This window comes from Saccopteryx bilineata, chromosome 5 (assembly GCF_036850765.1).
Source record: "Saccopteryx bilineata isolate mSacBil1 chromosome 5, mSacBil1_pri_phased_curated, whole genome shotgun sequence".
NCBI classification, from domain to species: Eukaryota; Metazoa; Chordata; class Mammalia; order Chiroptera; family Emballonuridae; genus Saccopteryx; species Saccopteryx bilineata.
Window position 1 is genome coordinate 132102081 of NC_089494.1, and position 21165 is coordinate 132123245.

Here is a 21165-nt window from a genome sequence, read left to right on the forward strand (position 1 = left end):
TGGTGTTGGGAAAATTGAACAGCTATCTGCAAAAAAAAAAAAAAAAAAAATGAAACTAGACAACCAACTTACACCATTCACAAAAATAAACTCAAAATCGATAAAGGACTTAAATGTAAGCCATAAAACCATAAGCATCTTAGAAGAAAACATAGGCAGTAAGTTCTCTGACATCTCTCACAGAAATATATTTATCTCCACGGGCAAGTGAAATAAAAGACAGGATAAACAAATGGGACTATATCAAACTAAAAAGCTTTTGCACAGCTAAAGACAATAATAACAGAATAAAAAGACAAACTACACAATGGGAGAACATATTCAACAATACATCTGATAGGGGTTAATAACCAAAATTTATAAAGAACTCATAAAACTCAACACCAGAAAGATAAACAATCCAATCAAAAATTGGCAAATAAAATGAATAAACACTTCTCCAAAGAGGACATACCAATGGCTAATAGGCAGATGAAAAAATGCTCAACATCACTAATCATTAGAGAAATGCAAATTAAAACCACAATGAAATATCACCTCATACCAGTCAGAATGGCACTCATCAACAAAACAACACAGAATAAGTGCTGGCAAGGATGTGGAGAAAAGGGAACCCTCCTGCACTGCTGGTGGGAATGCAGACTGGTGCAGCCACTGTGGCAAACAGTATGGAGATTCCTCAAGAAATTAAAAATTGAACTGCCTTTTGACCCAGCTATCCCACTTTTAGGAATATACCCCAAGAACACCATAGCACTGTTCCAAAAGGAGAAATGCACCCCCATGTTTATGGCAGCATTGTTCACAATAGCGAAGACCTGGAAACAGCCCAGTGTCAGTCAGTGAAAGATTGAATTAAAAAGCAATGGTATATATACACAGTGAAATACTATGGGGCCATGAAAAAGAAGGAAATCTTACCTTTTGCGACAATATGAATGGACCTGGAAACTATTATGTTAAGTGAAATAAGCCAGGCAGAAAAAGAAAAATATCATATGACCTCACTCATTTGAGGAATCCAATGAACAATGTGAACTGAGGAAAGGAATTGAGACAGAGGAGAGATCAAAGGGACCAGAGGAAAAGAGGACAGAGAGAAAAAGGATGATAAGATGGGATAAACCTGAAGGGAAGGGGGATGGGGCTATTGGGAGGGCAGTATAAGAGATGTTGAGGGGAATACGGGGAAGGAGGGGATGCATTCGGGGCAACACTAAAATCTATGTAAACACAATAAATTAAATTCAATTAAAAAAATAGAGTGAGACAAATCCATGAAAATAATAGAATAATAAGAAGTTGGTACATAAAAATAAGAAGGCAAAAGGTAAGCTGTATTGCCCAAATTGCAAAGAAATACCCATCTTACAAGAGTGCAGGGGGGATAGTGGACTTCACCCCAGTCCTACTTCTCTGGAAAGATAATGACTCATCTACTACAATAAAAAAAAAACTACCAATATTCTTCCAATGTCAACTCTATCTATATTAAAATAAGAGTATAAGACCAAAAAAAAAAAAAAAGTATAAGAACAAGAAAGTCTATGCTGAGGCCAGAGGTAAAATAACAAGAGTGTGCTAGGATACTGTGTCTATTTTTACTCTTTAATTTATATCCCTATTGGACTAAACCACAAGTATATCCGAGGGAGAACTAAAATAATTCTATGAATCACTGGAGCTACCCCAGAAACCATTCTGCTATCTTAACAGCATACATAGAGTCTTTGCCAAAACAGAATTAATAGCCCCTAAAGATATTATTTTTCCAACAATGGTAAAGCACCTGAAAGTCAAAAAAATACAAAAAAGTCAACAAATACAAATAAAATAACATTAAATTTTTAAAATACAAATACATAATTTCATGAATAAACATATATTTTGCATGATTCTTACATATAGGGTAATTGTTAAGTTGATAAGTTTTCTCTTGCCACTTGTACTTTTACATAAATTAAAGAATAATAATTAAATTTATATTGTTAAATTTTAGGTAAAAGAATTTGCCAAACTCTGAGTATACCACATATATGCAGGAATGTAGTGTATAAACCACTGAGACATTTCACTCCAGCCATTCATTCCTTCCCTATATCAAGATTGTAACCAATGGTTATTGAAAAAATTTTAACTTATACTTCATATTGGTTTGCAAATAAGACAAAACAGTAATTTAACTATTAAGAAATAGTATATTTACCTCTTCCATCTGATTGACCTGTCGCTGAAACCACTATTTGGGGGAGGGGGGGAAATAACAGTTATTATTTTTTTGAGAGAGAGAAAGAAGCATCAACACACTGTTCCACTTAGGAGAGCCACTGACTCCTTCTCATATATGCCCTGATCAGGGTTTGAACCAGTGACTTTGGGGGTCGAGCCAGTAAACTCGGGATCAGCAACCCCAGCCTCAATTTAAACCCCGGGATTGATCCAGTGACCCCAGGATTGAGCCATCAACCTTGAGATCGGCAACCTCATAATCAAGCTGGTGAACCCCAGGTTCAAGCAGGCAAGCCCAAGCATGAGCCAGTGACTTCAGTGCTCTGGGTGGCACTCTATATACTACACTACCAGCCAGGGCTAAGAAGTACTTACAAGTTAAATTTCTGCAGTGAAATAAACAGATATGCACATGTGTGTGTATGTGTATGTGTGTGAGAGAGAGAGAAAGAGAAAAGAAAATTTTCATATATTAAATATTACTACTAAACCAAACATCATTTATACTAGGGCTCAGAACAGGGCTAATGTAACATACAACTGGAACATTAAATTGTGTGTGTGTATGGGGGGAGGGTGTATATACACACATATACAGCAGCAAGTATGGGATATTTTTACTGCCTCAAAACTTAAAAATTTATGAACATGTATTTCTGTATTGAATTTTAATAAACTTAAACTAAACATACCTTAAAAAGAGAATCCAAAATCTAAAAAATAAAGTTTAAATTAAACATTTTTAAATAAAATTCTTCACAATGATATAAAATATTTAATTCAAATCTCTTACAATTTTCAATAATAAAATATACAAATTATTAAAATTCAACTATAAATCTATGATCCAAAATAGTATTTTAATATTTACAGGTAGGTTTTAATACATCTTGTATAAACAACTTAGTTCTAAAAAAACAATTTTTTCATCTTTATACATCTATATTAAAAAAGACACCAAAATAATTTACATATATTATTTTATATATTTTCTTAAAACAAATAATAAAATTTAAATTCCTCTCAAGGAGGAATTATTTTTTGTATAGCAGAGAGCACAATAATGAAAACATTACTAAACATTACCTCTTCAATATAACTTTGCTCTCAAAGGACTAACATTCAAAATATAAAACATTATACTACTACTTGATATTTTTAACAGAAAATACAAAGGCCTGGTATAGGATGTTGTGAAACTAAATACACAAAAACCAATCAGCATCCAAAATTTTCAATATTTATGACTTAGAAAATGTAATGTTAGAATGAATATATCTGCCACAAAAAGAAAAACCACTACCACATCTAGATAAAAGTTTTAAAATAAATTATTATAGAAACATATTACTATATGCATTTAGGTAGAAAAAAGTTAACATAAAAATCATATAGTCTAAACTTTCTCTTTTGTAACACTAACTCCAGATCAATAATTTATAAAGTGTGATCCCACCACCTAACAGACCAGATTTGTTAGTAATGCAACTTCTGAGGTCTCACTTCAGACTACTAAATCAAAAACTTTGAGAGTACAGCCAGCAATATGTGTATTAACTAGTGCTCCAGTTGATTCCTTTGCACGCTAACATTTAAGAATCAAGCATATCGGCCCTGGCCGGTTGGCTCAGTGGTAGAGTGTCGGCCTGGCATGCAGGAGTCCCGGGTTCAATTCCTGGCCAGGGCACACAGGAGAAGCACCCATCTGCTTCTCCACCCCTCCCCCTCTCCTTCCTCTCTGTCTCTCTCTTCCCCCTCCTGCAGCCAAGGCTCTACTGGAGCAAGGTTTGCCCAGGCGCTGAGGATGGCTCTGTGGCCTCTGCCTCAGGCGCTACAATGGCTCTGATTGCGCCCCAGATGGGCAGAGCATCGCCCCCTGGTGGACATGCCGGGTGGATCCCGGTTGGGCACATGTGGGAGTCTGTCTGACTACCTCCCCGTTTCCAGTTTCAGGAAAATACAAAAAAAAAAAAAAAAAGAAGAATCAAGCATATCAATATGGGTATAATTTTCATATTAAATGAATTTTCAGGCCCTGGTTGGTTGCCTCAGTGGTAGAGCATTGGCCCAGGGTGTGGATGTTCTGGGTTCAATTCCCAGTCAGGACACATAGGAGAAATAACCATTGGCTTTTCACCCCTTCCTCTCCCTTTCTCTCTCTCTCTCTCTCTCTCTCTCTCTCTCTCTCTCTCTCTCTCTCTCTCTTCTCCTCCTGCAGCCATGGCTCAATGGAGCACACTGGCCTGGGGCACTGAGGATGGCTCATGGTGCATCCACCTCAAGCACTAAAAATAGCTTGGTTGCAAGCATGGCCACAGATGGGCAAAGCATCCTCCCAGATGTGAGTAGCTAAATGAATCCCATCAGGGCACATGTGGGATTTTCTATTTCCCATCTTCTTGCTTGGAATAGAAAAAAAATAAAGAAAATTATATTAAATGGGGTGACATTGATCAAAAAGAGTACATAGGTTTCAGGTAAACATTTTTATAATATTTGAACTGTTATATTGTGTGACCATAACTCAGTCAAATTATTTTTCATTACTGTATATTTGTCCCACTTTTCTTTTTAAATTATTTTTTAATTTATTGTATTTACATAGATTCAAGGGTCCCACTAATAATATCTCCCTCCCACCACCATGTTCCCCTCAACATCCCCCTTGCCCCCTCTGCCAATGCCTTTCCCCCTTCCCTGCAGGACTTGCTTTCCTGCTCTCTGTAATGCTGTGTTGTGTATATATAATTTCACTAATCTCCTTCTCTTCTCTAATCTCATCCACTTTCCCTCTGGTACCGTTGATTCAGCCTATGCCTCTATTCCGCTCCTCAGTTCACATTGTTCATTAGATTCCTCAAATGTGTGAGGTCATATGGTATTTTTTTTTCTCTGCCTGGCTTATTTCACTTAGCATAATACTTTCCAGGTCCATCAAAGTTGTCACAAAAGGTAAGATTTCCTTCTTTTAAACAGCTGTGCAGTATTCCATTGTGTATATGTACCACTGCTTTTTAATCCATTCGTCCACTGATGGACACTTGGGCTGTTTTCAGATCTTGGGTATTGTAAAAAATGCTGCCATAAACATAAGGGTGCATTTCTTCTTTTGAATCAGAGATTTGGTATTCTTAGAATATATTCCTAAAAGTGGAATGGCTGGGCCAAAAGGCAGATCCATTTTTAATTTTTTGAGGAATCTCCATGCTGTTCTCCACAGTGGCTGTACCAGTCTGCATTCCCACCAGCAGTGCAAGAGGGTTCCCTTTTCTCCACATCCTCGCCAGCACTTATTCTGTGTTGTTTTGTTAATGAGTGCCATTCTGACAGGTATGAGGTGGTATCTCATTGTGGTTTTTAATTTGCATTTCTTTACTGATTAGTGATGTTTAACATTTCTTCATCTGCCTATTGGCCATCTGTATGTCCTCTTTGAAGAAGTGCCTATTCATTCTTTTGCCCATTTTTTGATTAAATTGTATATCTTCCTGGTGTTGAGTTTATAAATTTTGGTAATTAACCTCTTATCAGATGTATTGTCAAACATATGTTCTCCCATTGTGTGGTATGTCTTTTCATTTTGTTCATATTGTCTTTAGCTGTGCAAAAGCTTTTTAGTTTGATAGAGTCCCATTTGTACATCCTGTCCTTTACTTCAGCAAATATACTGCTGCAAAAAATGTCGGAGAGCTTTTTGCCTATGTTTTCTTCTAAGATGATTATGGTTTTACAATTTACATTTAAGTCATTTATTCATTTTGAGTTAATTTTTGTGAATGGTATACGTTGGTGGTCTAGTTTCATATTTTTTGCAGGTAGCTGTCCAATTTTCCCAACACCATTTGTTAAAAAAAAAAAAACTGTCTTTACTTCATTGTACGCTCTTACCTCCTTTGTCATAATCAATTGTCCATAAAGGTGTAGGTTTATTTCTGGGTTCTCTGTTCTGTTCTATTGATCTATATGCCTGTTCTTATGCCAGTACCAAGCTGTTTTGAGTACAATGGCCTTGTAGTATAACTTGATATGAGGAAGTGTGATACCACCCATTTTATTCTTCTTTTTCACAATCGCTGAGGGTATTTGTGGTTTTTTTTCATTACATATAAATATTTGGAATATTTGTTCTATCTCTTTGAAGTATGCCATTGGTATTTTAATAGGAATTACATTGAATTTATGAATTGCTTTAGGTAATACAGGCATTTTAATGAGGTTTATTCTTCCTATCCATGAACACAGTATTCATTTCAACTTGTTTGAAGAGGTATACATTTCCACTTGTTTGTATCTTCTTTGATTTCTTTTATAAATGTTTTATAATTTTTCAATACAAGTCTTTAATCTCCTTGGTTAAATTTACTTCTACGTACTTTATTTTTTTGTTGGAATAGGGAAGGAGACTGTTTTCTTAATTTTTCTTTCAGATAGTTAATTGTTGGTGTATAAAAGTACCTCTGATTTCTGAGTATTAATTTTATATCCTGCCACCTTGCTGAATTCATTTATCAGGTCCGGTAGTTTTTTGACTGAGACTTTAGGGTTTTCAATGTACAATATTGTATCATCAGCAAATAATGAGAGTTTTACTTCTTCTTTTCCAATTTGGATGTCTTTTATTTCTTCTTCTCGTCTTATTGCTGTGGCTAGGACTTCCAGAACTATGTTGAATAAGAGTGGTGAAAGAGGGCGTGCTTGCCTTGTTCCTGGTTTTAAGGGGATTGCTTTTAACTTTTTCCCATTGAGTATGATGTTGGCTGTGGGTTTGTCATAGATGGAATTTATCATGTTGAGGTATGTTCTCTATAGTCCCACTTTGCTGAGAGTTTTGATCATAAATGGGTGCTGAACTTTATGAAATGCCTTTTCTGCATCTATTGATATTATCATATGATTTTTCTTTTTTGTGTATATAGTAAATCACATAGATTGATTTGCAAATATTGTAATTTTTCTTCATGTATTGCTGTATTCGATTTGCTAATATTTTAAGAATTTTAGCATCTAAATTTATCAGGGATATTGGCCTATAGTTCTCTTTCTTTGTATTGTCTTTGCTTGGTTTTGGAAAGAGAATTATGCTAGCCTCATAAAATGAGCAAGGGAATCTTCCCTCCTCTTGAATTTTTTGAAATATCTTGAAAAAGATAAGAGTTAGTTCTTCTTTGAATATTTGGTAGAATTCGCCTGTGAAGCCATCTAGTCCAAAGCTTTTGTTTGCTGGGAGTTTTTTGATAACTTTCAATCTTTTGTTATAATCAGTCTGTTTAGGTTTTCTGATTCTTCCAGATTGAGTTTTTAAACATTACATGTTCCAAGGAATTTGTCCATTTCACCTAGGTTGTCCAATTTTTTGGCATATATTTCTTCATAGTATTTTCTTACACTCCTTTGTATTTCTGCTGTCAATTGTTACTTCTCATCTCTCATTTCTAATTTTATTAATTTGAGTCCTCCCGTTTTTCTTGGTGAGTCTGGTTAAAGGTTCATCGATCTTGTTTACCTTTACAAAGAACTGGCTTTTGGCTTCATTCATCCTCTGTATCGTTTTCTCAGCCTCTATGTCATTTATTTATGCTCTGATATTTATTATTTCCTTCCTTCTACTATCTCTGGGCTTATTTGTGTTCTTTTTCTGCTTCTTTTAGATGCAGGGTTAAGTTTTTTATTTGAGCTTTTTCTTGCTTCTTAAGGTATGCCTGTAATGCTATGAACTTCCCTCTCAGGACTGCTTTTGCTGTGTCCCATAAATTTTGAGGTGTTGTATATTCATTTTCATTTGTTCAATGAAATTTTTTATTTCTTCCTTGATCTCATTGTTCACCCATTTGTTATTTAATAACATGCTATTTAGTTTTCAAGTGTTTGGATGTTTTTCAGTTTTTCTATTGTAGTTGATTTCCAGTTTCATGCACTGTGATCAGAGTAGATGCTCGATATAATTTCAATCTTTTTAAATTTGAGAATTGTTTTATGTACTAACAGGTGGTCTATCCTAGAGAATATACTATGAGCACTTGAAAAGAATATATATTCTGCTGCTTTAGGGTGAAAGGTTCTGAAGATATCTATTAAATCCAGTTGATCTTGTGTGTCCTTTAAGGCTGTTATTTCTTTGTTAATTTTCTTTCTTGAGGATCTATCCATTGATGTTAGTGGGGTATTGAAATCCCCTGCCATTATAGTATTGCTGTCAATCTAGCCTTTTATGTCCATCAAAATCTGCTTTATGTATTTAGGTGCTCCTATATTAGGTGCAGAGATATTTATAATGTTTAACTCTTTCTGTTGGATTGCTCCCTTTATCATTAGGTAGTGACCTTCTTTATCCCTTACTACAGTCTTTTTTTTAAAGTCTATTTTGTCAGATATAAATATTGCTTCCCCAGCTTCTTTTTTTTCATTTCGATTTGCATTAAATATTTTTTCTATCCTTTAACTTTCTGTCTATGTGTATCTTTCATTTTGAGGTGGGTCTCGTGTAGACAGCATATGTACGGGTCCTGTTTTCTTTTCCACACAGCTACCTTATGTCTTTTGATAGAAGCATTTAAATCATTTACATTTAAGGTTATTATTGATATGTTGTTGTTCATTGCCACTTTATTCTTTGAATCTACATTCCTCTTCTACTAGATTTTTCCCCCTTTGTTCTGTTTACAACAGGCCCCTTAACATTTCTTTCAGCATTGGTTTTGTTCTAATGAATTCCTTCAGTTTTTTTTTTTTTTTGGGGGGGGGGGTTGTTGTTGTCTGAAAAACTTTATTTCTCCTTCAATTTTAAATGATAGCCTTGCTGGATAAAGAAGTTTTGGTTGTAGGCTCTTGTTTTGCATTACTTTGAATATCTCTTGCCATTCCTTTCTGGCCTCAAGTGTTTCTGTAGAGAAGTCAGATGTCATTCTTATTGGGGTTCCTCTGTAAGTGATTAATTGCTTTTCTCCTTAGCTTTTAGTATTCTTTATCTCTTAGCTTTAGTATTTTAATTATGATGTCTTGGTGTAGGTCTCTTTGGGTTCCGTTTTAATGGGATTCTCTGTGCTTCTTGAACTTGGGTGACTTTTTCCTTCACCAATTTAGGGAAGGTTTTGGCTATGATTTCTTCAATTAGGTTCTCTATCCTTTGTTCTTTCTCTTCTCCTTCAGAAACCCCTATGATGAGGATGTTGTTTCTCTTCATGTTGTCACAAAGTTCTCTTAGAGTTTCCTCAGACTTTTTGATATTCTTCTCTGTTCTGCTTCCATGCTTTTATCTTGTCCTCTAAGTTGTTGATTCGATCCTCTGCTTCATCCAGCCTGCATTTAATTCCTTTTAGTGTAGTCTTCATTTCTGACATTGTATTTTTCATTTCTTTCTGATTCTTTTTTATGATTTCAGTGTCCTTTTTGATGCTTGTTATCTCTTTATTTAGGTGCTCATTTTGTCCATCTATTTTTGGTCTGAGAGCCGCGAATATCCTAACCATCATTATTCTAAACTCTGCAACCAGTACCTTGGTTATATCCATCTCATTCAGTTCCTTTTCTGGGGATTTTTCTTATTGATTCATTTGAATTTCATTTCTTTCTTTCCATTTTGTCTCTGTATAGACTGCTTCTTTGGATAGGTTGTGTAGCTAGCTGAGTATAGGGTTGGTGTTGTCTGCCTCCAGCTTTCAGTTGTGTTGTTTCTAGATCTTGGGTTGGCCCCAGCTTTTATTTGTAATCTGCTATGGGCTACTTGTCTGCTGCTACTGCTCTTTTTGCTATTTGTGTCAGCATTTTCTATGCCTTATCTGGGTCAGGTGTGAGGAGTCCTTCCTTAAGATACCACTCTAACTAGGGTTGCTAGGTCCTGAGCTGATGCTCTCCATATCTGGCCACTGGGTGTGCCATCCCTGGACTTCCCTGGCCAGAACTTGGTGCAGACCAGTGGCAGTCACTGCTTATGACTGGCTCTTAGCAACCTTTTTGGAACTACAGGAGAACCAGTATTTTTTGCTACCTCTGCTGAGCCCAGATGCCATTGTAAATATCAGCTGCACTCCTAGGCTGGCTTTCATGTACTCTTGGCTTGTGGGTGTGGCCTCTTGCTCCCTAAGTGTGGTCTGCCCACCGGCCCACCACCGCATCCTCTGACACTCAGGCACCAGCACTGCCAGGCGCACAGGCTCACAGGACACAGCTCGTGCTGCCCCATAGGCAAGCAGGCCACCTTGCTGGGTCCCTACCACTGCCATCATGTAGGCTGCCTCGCCAGGCAATGTTTCCCACTGCCATGCGGGCCAAGTGCCGAATCCAGTGCCATAGCTGGACCCTCCACCCTGCAGAGGATACTCAGCAGTCTGGGGAGGCAGTGTAGCCCAGACTTCAGCACTCAGAACCTCTGTCCCTGATGCAGTCCCTGCTTCTAAGTGACTGACTGGAACAGGAGAGCCTCTGGTGGGCAGGGTAATTGTTTCCCTTTGCTGGCATTGATTCTCCTGGGGAAAAAATGGCCACTTTAGGTTTGGTGAGTGACCCAGTACAGGGTAAGGGTGGCTGTCCCCCCATAGTCTCTCCCTGTGCCCCCAAGACTACACTCTTTTCTTGCTACTTCAGTCCTCTTGGTGCTCCCCGCTCCTGGAGCCCCAGGTAAGTGGCTGTGAATGAGGTTTTCTGTGAAGCACCTTTACAACAGAGCCTGGGTCTGAGAGTTCTATCTTTCTCTCGCAAACAGTAACCCGGCTCTTCTTTCAGCTAAATACTGCCCATATACCTCCTCTAGTCTCTGGGGCTTCAGTCTGAGGTTCCAGTCCTGGGGCTGAGAACCTGTAACTCACTGGGAAACCCACCTCACTGTGAGAAAACCTCTGGGCTTCCTCTCGCTCCTGGGAGCAGGGCAGCCCTTCCCATCCCCACCCTCCTACCAGTCTCAGTGTGGTTTCTTCGGTGATACTTGGTTAAAGATTCCTCTTAGTTTAGTCCAAAGTTGGTTTTTCAAGATGATGATTCCTAAATTGTAATCCACTTTGGTTCTGGGAGATGGAAGTTGTAACGTACACTTACTCCATTATTATTTTCTCTCTTCTTCTCTATATTTGTCCCTCTTTACTCTCCTTCCCACCTCCCCCACAAATATCCATGAGTCTCATTTTAATATCCCACCTATGAGAGAAATTGTATAGTTCTTAGCTTTTCTGATTTATTTATTTCACTTAGTATAATGTTCTCAAGGTCCATCCATGTGGTTGTAAAGGACAGTATGTCATCATTTCTTATGGATGAGTACTATCCCATTGTATATATGTACATTTTTCTTTTTTTTTCTTTTTTTTAGCATGAGAGAAAGAGAGAGGGATAGTCAGGGAGACAAACAGGAAGCGGGAAGGAAGAGAGATGAAAAGCATGAATTCTTTGTTGCAGCACCTTAGCTGTTCATTGATGTTTCTCATATGTGCCTTGATCAGGGGGCTTGCTGAAGCCAGTGACTGGGCCACAAGCCAGTGATGATGGGGTCATTTCTATGATCTGATGCTCAAGCCATTGAACCTGCACTCAAGCTGGATGAGTCTGTGCTCAAGTCAGCAACCTCGGGGTTTTGAATCTGGGTCCTCTGAATTCCAGGCCAATGCTCCAGCCACTGCACCACCACCTGGTCAGGCTATACCACATCTTCTTTCTCCATTCCCTTATAGAGAGACATTTTGGTTTTTTCCATGCCTTAGCCACTGTAAATAATGCTGCAATAAACATGGGGGTACATATTTCTTTGCTTACCAGTGTTTTCGAGTTTTTGCATAATACTCAGTAAAGGGATTGCTGTGTCATATTGTAATTCTATTCTTAATTTTTGAGGAACCACTATACTTTCTTCCATAATGTCTGTATCAGTTTACATTCACACTAGCAGTGAATGGGAGTTCCTTTTTATTCACAGCCTCTCCAACACATTACTCATCTTGTTGATAACAGCCAATCTAACAGATGTCAGGTGATATCTCGTTATAGTTTTGATTTGCATTTCTCTAATAGCTAGCAAAGATGAGCATCTTTTCCTATATCTGTTGACCATTTGTATGTCTTCTTGGGAGAAGTGTCTGTTCAGGTGCTTTCTCCATTTTCTTCATTGGATTGTTTGCTTGTTCCTTGCTGATTTTTGTGAGTTCTTTATATATTTTGAATATTAACCCCTTACTGGAACTATTCTTTGTAAATATCATCTCCCTTTTGGTTAGCTGCCTTTTTGTTTTCAGTTTCTTCTGCTGTGCAGAAGCTTTTTAGTTTGATATAGTCCCAGTCATTTATTTTTGCCTTTACTTCCCTGACCTTTGGGGTCAAATTCATAAAATGTTATCTATGGCCAAAGTCCATAAATTTAGTGCCTATGTTTTCTTCTTTGTAATTTATTGCTTCACATCTTATATTTGCATCTATAATCCATTTTTAACTAATTTTTGTGTAGCGAGATAAGGTAGAGTCAAGTTTCATTCTTTTGCATGTGGCTATCCCATTTTCCCAGCACCATTTATTGAAGAGGCTTTCTTTTCTCCATTATGTTTTTGGTTCCTTTGTCAAAGATTGTCATATATATGTGGTTTTATTTCTGGGCTCCCAATTCTGTTCCATTGGTCTGTGTGTCTATTTTTCTGCTATTACCATCCTGTCTGTTTGTTCTTATTGATTTTTAGCAAGGGAGAAAGGGAGACAGTAAAATCGATCTGTTCCTGTAAGTACCTTGACCAGGGATTGAACTGGCAACCTCTGTATTTTGGGACAAGCTCTAACCAACCAAGTTGTCCAGCCAGGGCAATACCATGCTGTTTTGATTAGCCAGGTAGTGTGATATCTTTGGCTTTATTTTTTTTCATCAGGATTGTTTTGGCTATTTTGGGTTTTTTATGGTTCCATACAAACTTGGTTATTTTTTGTTCTTTCTTTTAAAAATGACACTGGGGTTTTAATGGAGATTGCATTAAATATGTATATTGCTTTGGCTAATATGGCCTGTTTAACTATGTTGATTCTTCCAATCCATGAACATGGAATATTTTTCCATTTCATTATGTCTTTTTCAACTTCTTTCAATAACACTTTGTAGTTTTAGTATATAGATCTTTCACATCCTTTGTTAAGTTTATTCTTAGGTATTCTGTTGTTATTGCAATTATAAAAGGAATAGTGTTCTTTTTAAAAATTCATTTTCTGAAATTTCATTGTTGGTGTATAGGAAAACTATAGACATTTGTGTATATATTTTGTATCCTGAGAATTTACTGTATTGGTTTATTGTTTCTAATTGTTTTTTAGTGGAGTCTTTGGGGTTTTCTATGTACAGGATTATATCATCTGCAAAAAGTGACACCTTTTGGTCTGACCCATGGTGGCACAGTGGATAAAGCATCAATCTCAAATACTGAGGTCAATGGTGTGAAGCCCTGGGCTTGCCCAGTCAAGGTGATAGAAGAATCAACTACTATGAGTTAAGGCTTCATGTTTCTCCCCCTTCTCTCTCTTGCTCTGTTCTCTCTAAAATTAAAAAATAAAAGTGATACCTTTACTTCTTTTTTCCAATATGGATGCCTTTTATTTTTTTCTCTTGCTTGATTACTCTGGCTAAAACTTCCAGCACTATGTTGAATAAGAGTGGAGAGAGTGGGCAGCCTTGACTTGTTCCTGATTTTAGAGGAAAAGCCTTAAGTTTTTCACCATTTAGTATAGTATTGACTGATGGTTTCTCATATACAGTCTTTATCATGTTGAGGTACTTTCCTTCTATACCCATTTTATTTAATGTCTTATTAAACATAAATGGATGATGTTATCACTTTAAAAAGTTGTATGTAATTGCATGGTAACCACAAAAGAAATATCTGTAGAAAACCCACAAAGGGAAATGAGAAGAAAATCACAATACATCACTACAAAAAAAAATCCATAAAACTCAAAGAAGAGAGCAGAGAGGTAAAGAGGAAGAAAAAAGCCACTAAAGAAAAAACAATTATAAAGTGGCAATAGTAAGTTCTTCTCTATCAGTACTTACATTAAGTAGAAATCAATTAAGTATATCAATTTAAGAACAGAGATTATAGCTCAATTGATTTTTTTTAAATATCAAATTATTGCTACCTACAAGAAACTCACTTTAGATCTCAAGACTCACATGGGTTAAAAGTGAAAGGCTGGCAGAAGATATTCCATGCAAAAAAAAAAACACCCTAAAATGGACAGGGGTACCCATTTTTATATCATAAAAAATAAGTTTACTATAAAAACTTTCAAAATAAGGGATATTACATAATGATAAAAGGATCAAGTCAACAGGATTATAAAGTGTGGCAAATGTAGGTTTACAGGCCTGACCAGGTGGTGGCGCAATTAATAGAGCATCAAACTGGGACACAAGTTTAAAACCCTGAGGCTGCCCTGGCCGGTTGGCTCAGCGGTGGAGCATCGGCCTGGCGTGCGGGGAACCCGGGTTTGATTGCCGGCCAGGGCACATAGGAGAAGCGCCCATTTGCTTCTCCACCCCCCTCCCCTCCTTCCTCTCTGTCTCTCTCTTCCCCTCCCACAGCCAGGGCTCCGTTGGAGCAAAGATGGCCCCGGGTGCTGGGGATGGCTCCTTGGCCTCTGCCCCAAGTGCTAGAGTGGCTCTGGTCGCGAAAGAGCGATGCCCCGGAGGGGCAGAGCATCGCCCCCTGGTGGGCAGAGCGTCACCCCTGGTGGGCGTGCTGGGTGGATCCCGGTCGGGGGCATGTGGGAGTCTGTCTGACTGTCTCTCCCTGTTTCCAGCTTCAGAAAAATACAAAAAAAAAAAAAAAACCTGAGGCTGCTGGCTTGATAGAGGGCTCATCCAACTTGAGTGTAGGCTCACCAGCTTGAGGTGTGAGGTCACTGGCTTAGGCATGGGGTCATAGACATGACCTCATGATCACTAGATTGGGCCCAAAGATCACTGGCTTGAAGCCCAAGGTTTCTGGTTTGAGCCCTAGGTCATTGGCTTGAGTAAGGGGTCTATTGCTCTACTGTGGCCCCCCGGTCAAGGCACATGAGAAAGCAATCAATGAACAACTCAGGTGCCGCAACAAAGAATTGATATTTCTCACTTCTCTCCCTGTCTGCCACTATCTGTCCCTCTCTCTCGGACTCTGTCTGAGTATGCAAAATACAGTTTAATTTTGTATTATCATTTATTAATTATTGTTATTATTTCCCATACAAACAACTGTAATCTTACTTTTGCCCTGCCCTGTATATAACAATTATAAATGTACATATATGCACCTAACACCGGAGCACCCATTATCTGAAACAAAGACTGGAAGAACTGAGCAACATAATAACAGTAGAAGATTGCAATAACTCCCACTTTCAGTTATAGCTAGAACAATTAAACAGAATATCAATAATGAAACTGAAGACTGAAAACTAGATATGTGGCAATACAAGTATATATAGAAAACTTCACCCAACAACAGAAAAACACATATTGTCAAGTATACATTATCTGTTAGAATACCTATTATCAAAAAAAGAAACATGTTGGCACGAATGTAGAGAAAGGAAATATTTGCACAATGATGGTAAACTGATACAGCCTCTATTGAAAATAGTATGGGGTTCCTCAAAAAAACTTGGAATAGAACAACCATATGACCTAGCAATCCCACTTCAGGTATATATCCAAAGGAAACAAAATCAGTTATCTATCTGCATTCTCATGGTCATTGCAGCATTATTCATAATAGCCAAGATATGGAAACAACCTAAATGTCCACTGATTGATGAATGGATAAAGAAGTATGATACATATATACATTGGCATATTACTTGATTTAAAAAAATTAAATCTTGCCAGTTATGACAATATGAATAAATATGGAAGAAATGTTAAGTAAAATAAGCCAGAGACAGAAAGACAAATATTGCATGATCTCACTCACTTATATGTGGAACTTAAAAAGAAAATAAAGAAAAGCCAAACTCATACTAACAGATTCTAGAATGGTGGTTACCAGAAGCCAGGAGGAAGAGATCATAGGGAGTACATTATTATTTAATGGGTACAGAGTTTCAGTTCTGCAAGATGAAGAGTTCTGATGGATGGCAGTGATGCTTGCACAATATAAATGTACTTAGTACCACTGACCTGTATTCTTAAAATAGGTTATTTTATGTTCTGTGTATTATACCACAATAAAAATTGAATAAAAAATAAATCTATAAATGTAGATATTAATGTATATACACATACACATACATACATTTGCATACAGGGGTCCCCAAACTTTTTACACAGGGGGCCAGTTCACTGTCCCTCAGACCATTGGAGGGCTGCCACATACAGTGCTCCTCTCACTGACCACCAATGAAAGAAGTGCCCCTTCCAGAAGTGCGAAAGGGGCCGGATAAATGGCCTCAGGGGACCGCATGCAGCCCGTGGGCCATGGTTTGGGGATGCCTGACATACATAAACAAAACACCAGAAAATATATTCTAAAATATTAATGATGCTTATAATTTGAGTGAGATTACATGTAATTTAACTTATTTTCCCATGTACTTTTCTCACTTTTTCAAATGTTTCACAAGAGTATTTTTATAATAAGATAAAACATGTTGTTTTTCAAAAGTCAAAAAGAAAGTATTACCAAATTGCATGCCAAGTATAATTTCATTTTTAAAGAATAATACATAGAACTATGGAAAAACAGGAAAGTAAACAAATATGTTAACAAAAGTTGGTTATCTTGGGCAAAGAATTATGATAATTTTTATTTTCTTCTGTTTGCATATCTTTATAGCTTTAATTTTTATTAATTGTATTACTTTTAACATTAACTTATGAAAAAGCACAATAAAATATAAATACTACATATGTAAACACTAATGACCCAATCAATGCTTTACTTAAAGGAAAACTCACTGATCTAAATGATCTATGTTAAAAATTAAAAAAAATAAATAATGCTTTCAAATGCTCTTTATAACTACTTAAGGCTTTGTATCTAGACTAATAATGCTGACTGGATAATCACATTCAAGTCAAATAACCAATGTAACTTTAAATATTGCTAAAATTATTTTTAATAAAAAATTATATATAATTTTATTGATATTGACATTAAAATTAAAATAAGCAATATTTTATTCTTGGCAATTTACAAAGAATACATACATGATGTTCCTCTTTAGCTGCTTCATCTAACTGAGCTGTAAACTGCGAACAACATTCCAAAAATGAATTCAGATTATCCCCAAGCTTTAAAAAGAACAGAAAGTTGCTTTTATTTTAAAATATGTATGCATATTCATCTAGATTTTAGCATATTTAACTAGCTTTGAAAATAATTTTGTGTATGTAGTTTACACTCATTCAAACATATAAGACTATACTACACTATAGCATAGAAATGCTATACTAGCAAATTCTCCCAGAAAGAAAATATAGAAGTATATTCTGGGGAGTGGCTCATTAATGACATATACCCAGTTATGTCTCTCCTCTCAGTCTCCTCTACATAGTTGCAGAAAATCAAGTACTCCAGCCTTAGACTTCTGAAATATTATGGGTGGCCAATAAAAGGTAACCACTATGTGTATACTTTATAAATATCTTTGTATTAAAAAAGTGAATGCTAATTATGACATCTGGTTATAAAGTGTATTTGCCAAGAGCTGTAGTCTTTCACCCTCAATTAATAGTCAACAGAAAAATGTGAGGAAAGAATAGTACAAATTAAAATGTCACAATGATTCAATCTCTTCTAGAAGAGCAGTATTTATAAATCAGAAATTTAACCCACAATAAACAAATCTCTGATGCTTAGAGTTATGATTCTCATACAATATTCTTCCTGAGGAATATGTTCGCTCAACATTATATTTTAAACATACTCATAGGCTCACATATATTTTGGCATAATAAAGACTTTTATTTAAATATAAAGTAGGGGGAAACTACAATAGTCACTCAGGAGAGGGGGCCGATGAATGAACTAGTTATTAATCAATAATATAAAGTGAGAACATTCTTGAGGATTTTCTTCCACCCACATTCAAGTATCAGAAATATACAGAAGATGAAGATCAATTTGACCAGAGATATAGTTTAACAAAATAAGATCAATAAGGCAGGAGTTAAGTACATGCTAGGAAACAATAATAACAGACCATTGGATCTATTTATTTATTTAATGGACCATTGGATTCATTCATTCATTCATTCATTTTTAGAGTCAAAAAGGGGGAGAGAAGAGAGATAAGAAGCATTAACCTTTTGAGTAGTACCAATATTCATGTCCGTCCTCATGCCTCCTGACCATCCAGAGTACGATTATTTTAAAAATGTGTAAGGCAACATTAAAAAAGGCAAATGTATGTTTTCCTTGTTTCCATAAATTGGTTATCAAACAAACATGATTTTAAGTTAATAAAATTGGAACTAATTTGATTTTTTGAAAAAGATCTCAATCCCAGAGGTCAGCAAGCATAAAAAAACTCACTATTCAAAGGCTTAACATATACTGTAGTCACTTCACTTTAGTTGTTTATTGATTGCTTCTTATACATGCCTTGACCAGGGGACTCAAGCAAAGTCAGTGACCCCTTGCTGAAGCCAGTTACCCTGGGCTTCAAGTCAGTGACCTTGGGCTCTAGACAGCAACCTTGGGATCATGTTGATGATCCAACATTCAGGTCAGAGACCCTACCCTCATGGCAGTGACTCTGCACTCAAGCTGCTAAGCCCACTCTCACATCTGTACTCTAGCTGGCAACCCCTGGATTTTGAACGAGGGCTCTCAGCATCCCAAATGAACCCTCAAATCACTGCACTGCCACAGGTCAGGTTGAACCATGGAATTTAAACTAGGTAAGGAAACAAGGAGGATTTAGAACAGTAAAAGGCAGTAGGGCCAATGGGTCAAAGTCATTCCCAATGAGTTAAAAGGATTTTGGAGTCAGAATATTAGATTGAATAGGAAACATATGAGGCACTAGTCAGAGATTAAAAAAAATGATTAAAATTTAAATTATGGAAAAGTTAGTTATCTATATGACAAGGACTAGAAAATATCTTGTTAGTGGTTGAGGCAGGCTAGAACAAGATTATTAGGGGAAATGAGTTCAATAAACTAAGATGGCAGATTATTTGGAAAGATCTACATGAATATTAAAATTGTAAAAAATTATGACAACAGTAATGTTGTGAGACAAGTAGAATGTCATTATAATAAAGACAATTAGTTGTGTACCTTACATTGATTCTTCTTTCTTCCTTTCTAGGAGGGCATCTATTTTGTTGGGACAGCAATGTGCATAACTAAAAATAATGATAGCAATAGTAATAACAGATTTCCCAGCCTCCTTTACCAATGAGGGTAGCCATGATTCTCAACAAAGCCAATGAGAGAAAAAAATTGTTGCACAACAGTTCTACGAAAATCCTTAAAAGGGGGGCAAAAATGCCACTTCGATTAAGATGTAAAAAGATGTGGAGGCCTTCGCTCCAGTGTTGACATCCCCAAAAGAAAATATATGTAAAATAATTATCATGCATTTCCTTGAGGATACTAAAAAGGACACAGGAAAACGTGATGAATCAAATGCCAGAGAACACTGGAGAAGAGCAAAGATCCAAGGCCACACCCATGCCTAAAGGATGTGTGGTGAAGGGAGAAAACACTTAGCCTGGTGTGTGCTGTCAAAAGCAGGCCTTCCACTGACAAACGAAATTTAAAGGATAAAGAAAAATCAGCTGAGCCTTTAAGAGCCATTTAGGCAGATAGACTGGGATGGGTAAACTCCCTAAGCAAATCACTCAAAGCAACCATTTTTCTCTTACCAAACCCCTCTCCATCTGAACTTTGCTTAGATAAGGTGACCAACTTTTTTACAATAAAAAGGACAAAAATAAATTGAAGAAAACAATATTGTAAATAAATATTTTATTCATTGCAACAATACACTATAATATGATAAATGCATAATAAAAAACATTTGTAATATTTTATATAATTATCCTTACATGCCTATTAATTTTTGATAATAATAAGAAAATTGTAGATAATACTATCTAAATGAGTACTTTTCAATTGAATAAATATTTTTTTGTCAACATATCATCTTGTAACAATATATTGGAAATATCTAAACAAGAAATATCCTTCACATTTAATTTTACAGCAAGTGCTGCAGCTAGAGAATCAACATTCAATCTTGATTTCTCACTTGTTCAAAATCATCAGCAACTGAAAAAACTCTTTCAACTGCTGCATTAATTCCAGGAAAGCACAATGTAAACTGAACAAGAATAAATACATTTTCACATGGAATGTGTTCATTTTTGAAATGGCTGAATATTTCTACCCATCTTTTATCAATTTTTATGTGTTCATTTTCCAACTGTATTAATTTTTCAGAATTTAAATATACATTCAGTCTTCTATTTTCTTCAAGAGACAACTGTCTATTTTGATGTCTGGCATTGCTTTAGATAAAAACTCAAGACAAGATTCAATATCTGTCCAATATACTTATGATAAAGTCCAAAAACACCCTTGAAAACTTGATGTTTGTTTCAGACCATTCTTTGATATACTGAAAACATGTCTGGTAAAAATTCTGCACTTCTTTGATAAACTTTTCTGTTATGCCTGGATTTGATTCCTCTAAGTCTGACAATTTTCTTTTTAAAATTGAGGAAGGGTGACGTCACGGAAATGGCACCATGAGCAGCGCGTCCGACAGCTCTCCCCTAAATCACAACAAATTTATCAACTAGAAACAGAAAAATTTATCCTCGGAGCATTCCAGAGTTCCACACAAACTGATAGCGAAAGGACTGTTATCACTTGAATCTGAGAGACGAGGGTGTGGAGGAATCTACCACAGGGACGTTCTTTCAAGCCTCGAGGAAGTGCGCCTGTGGTGAGTCAGCCCATATACTTGAAAACCGCGAGCCGCCGCGAGCCCCCG

General features: G+C 36.5%; 1 protein-coding gene across 1 annotated transcript in view; it reads right to left on the reverse strand.

Moving 5' to 3' along the window:
- Positions 1–21165, reverse strand: part of CCDC7 (coiled-coil domain containing 7) — a 240760-nt gene that overhangs the window by 182962 nt on the left and 36633 nt on the right. Inside the window, exons 3-5 of the mRNA XM_066233057.1 lie at positions 17366–17449; positions 2922–2942; positions 2207–2239 (exon numbers count right to left, since the gene is read on the reverse strand). Coding sequence (XP_066089154.1) covers positions 2207–2239; positions 2922–2942; positions 17366–17449 — 138 coding nt within the window. The remainder of the gene's footprint in view (positions 1–2206; positions 2240–2921; positions 2943–17365; positions 17450–21165) is intronic.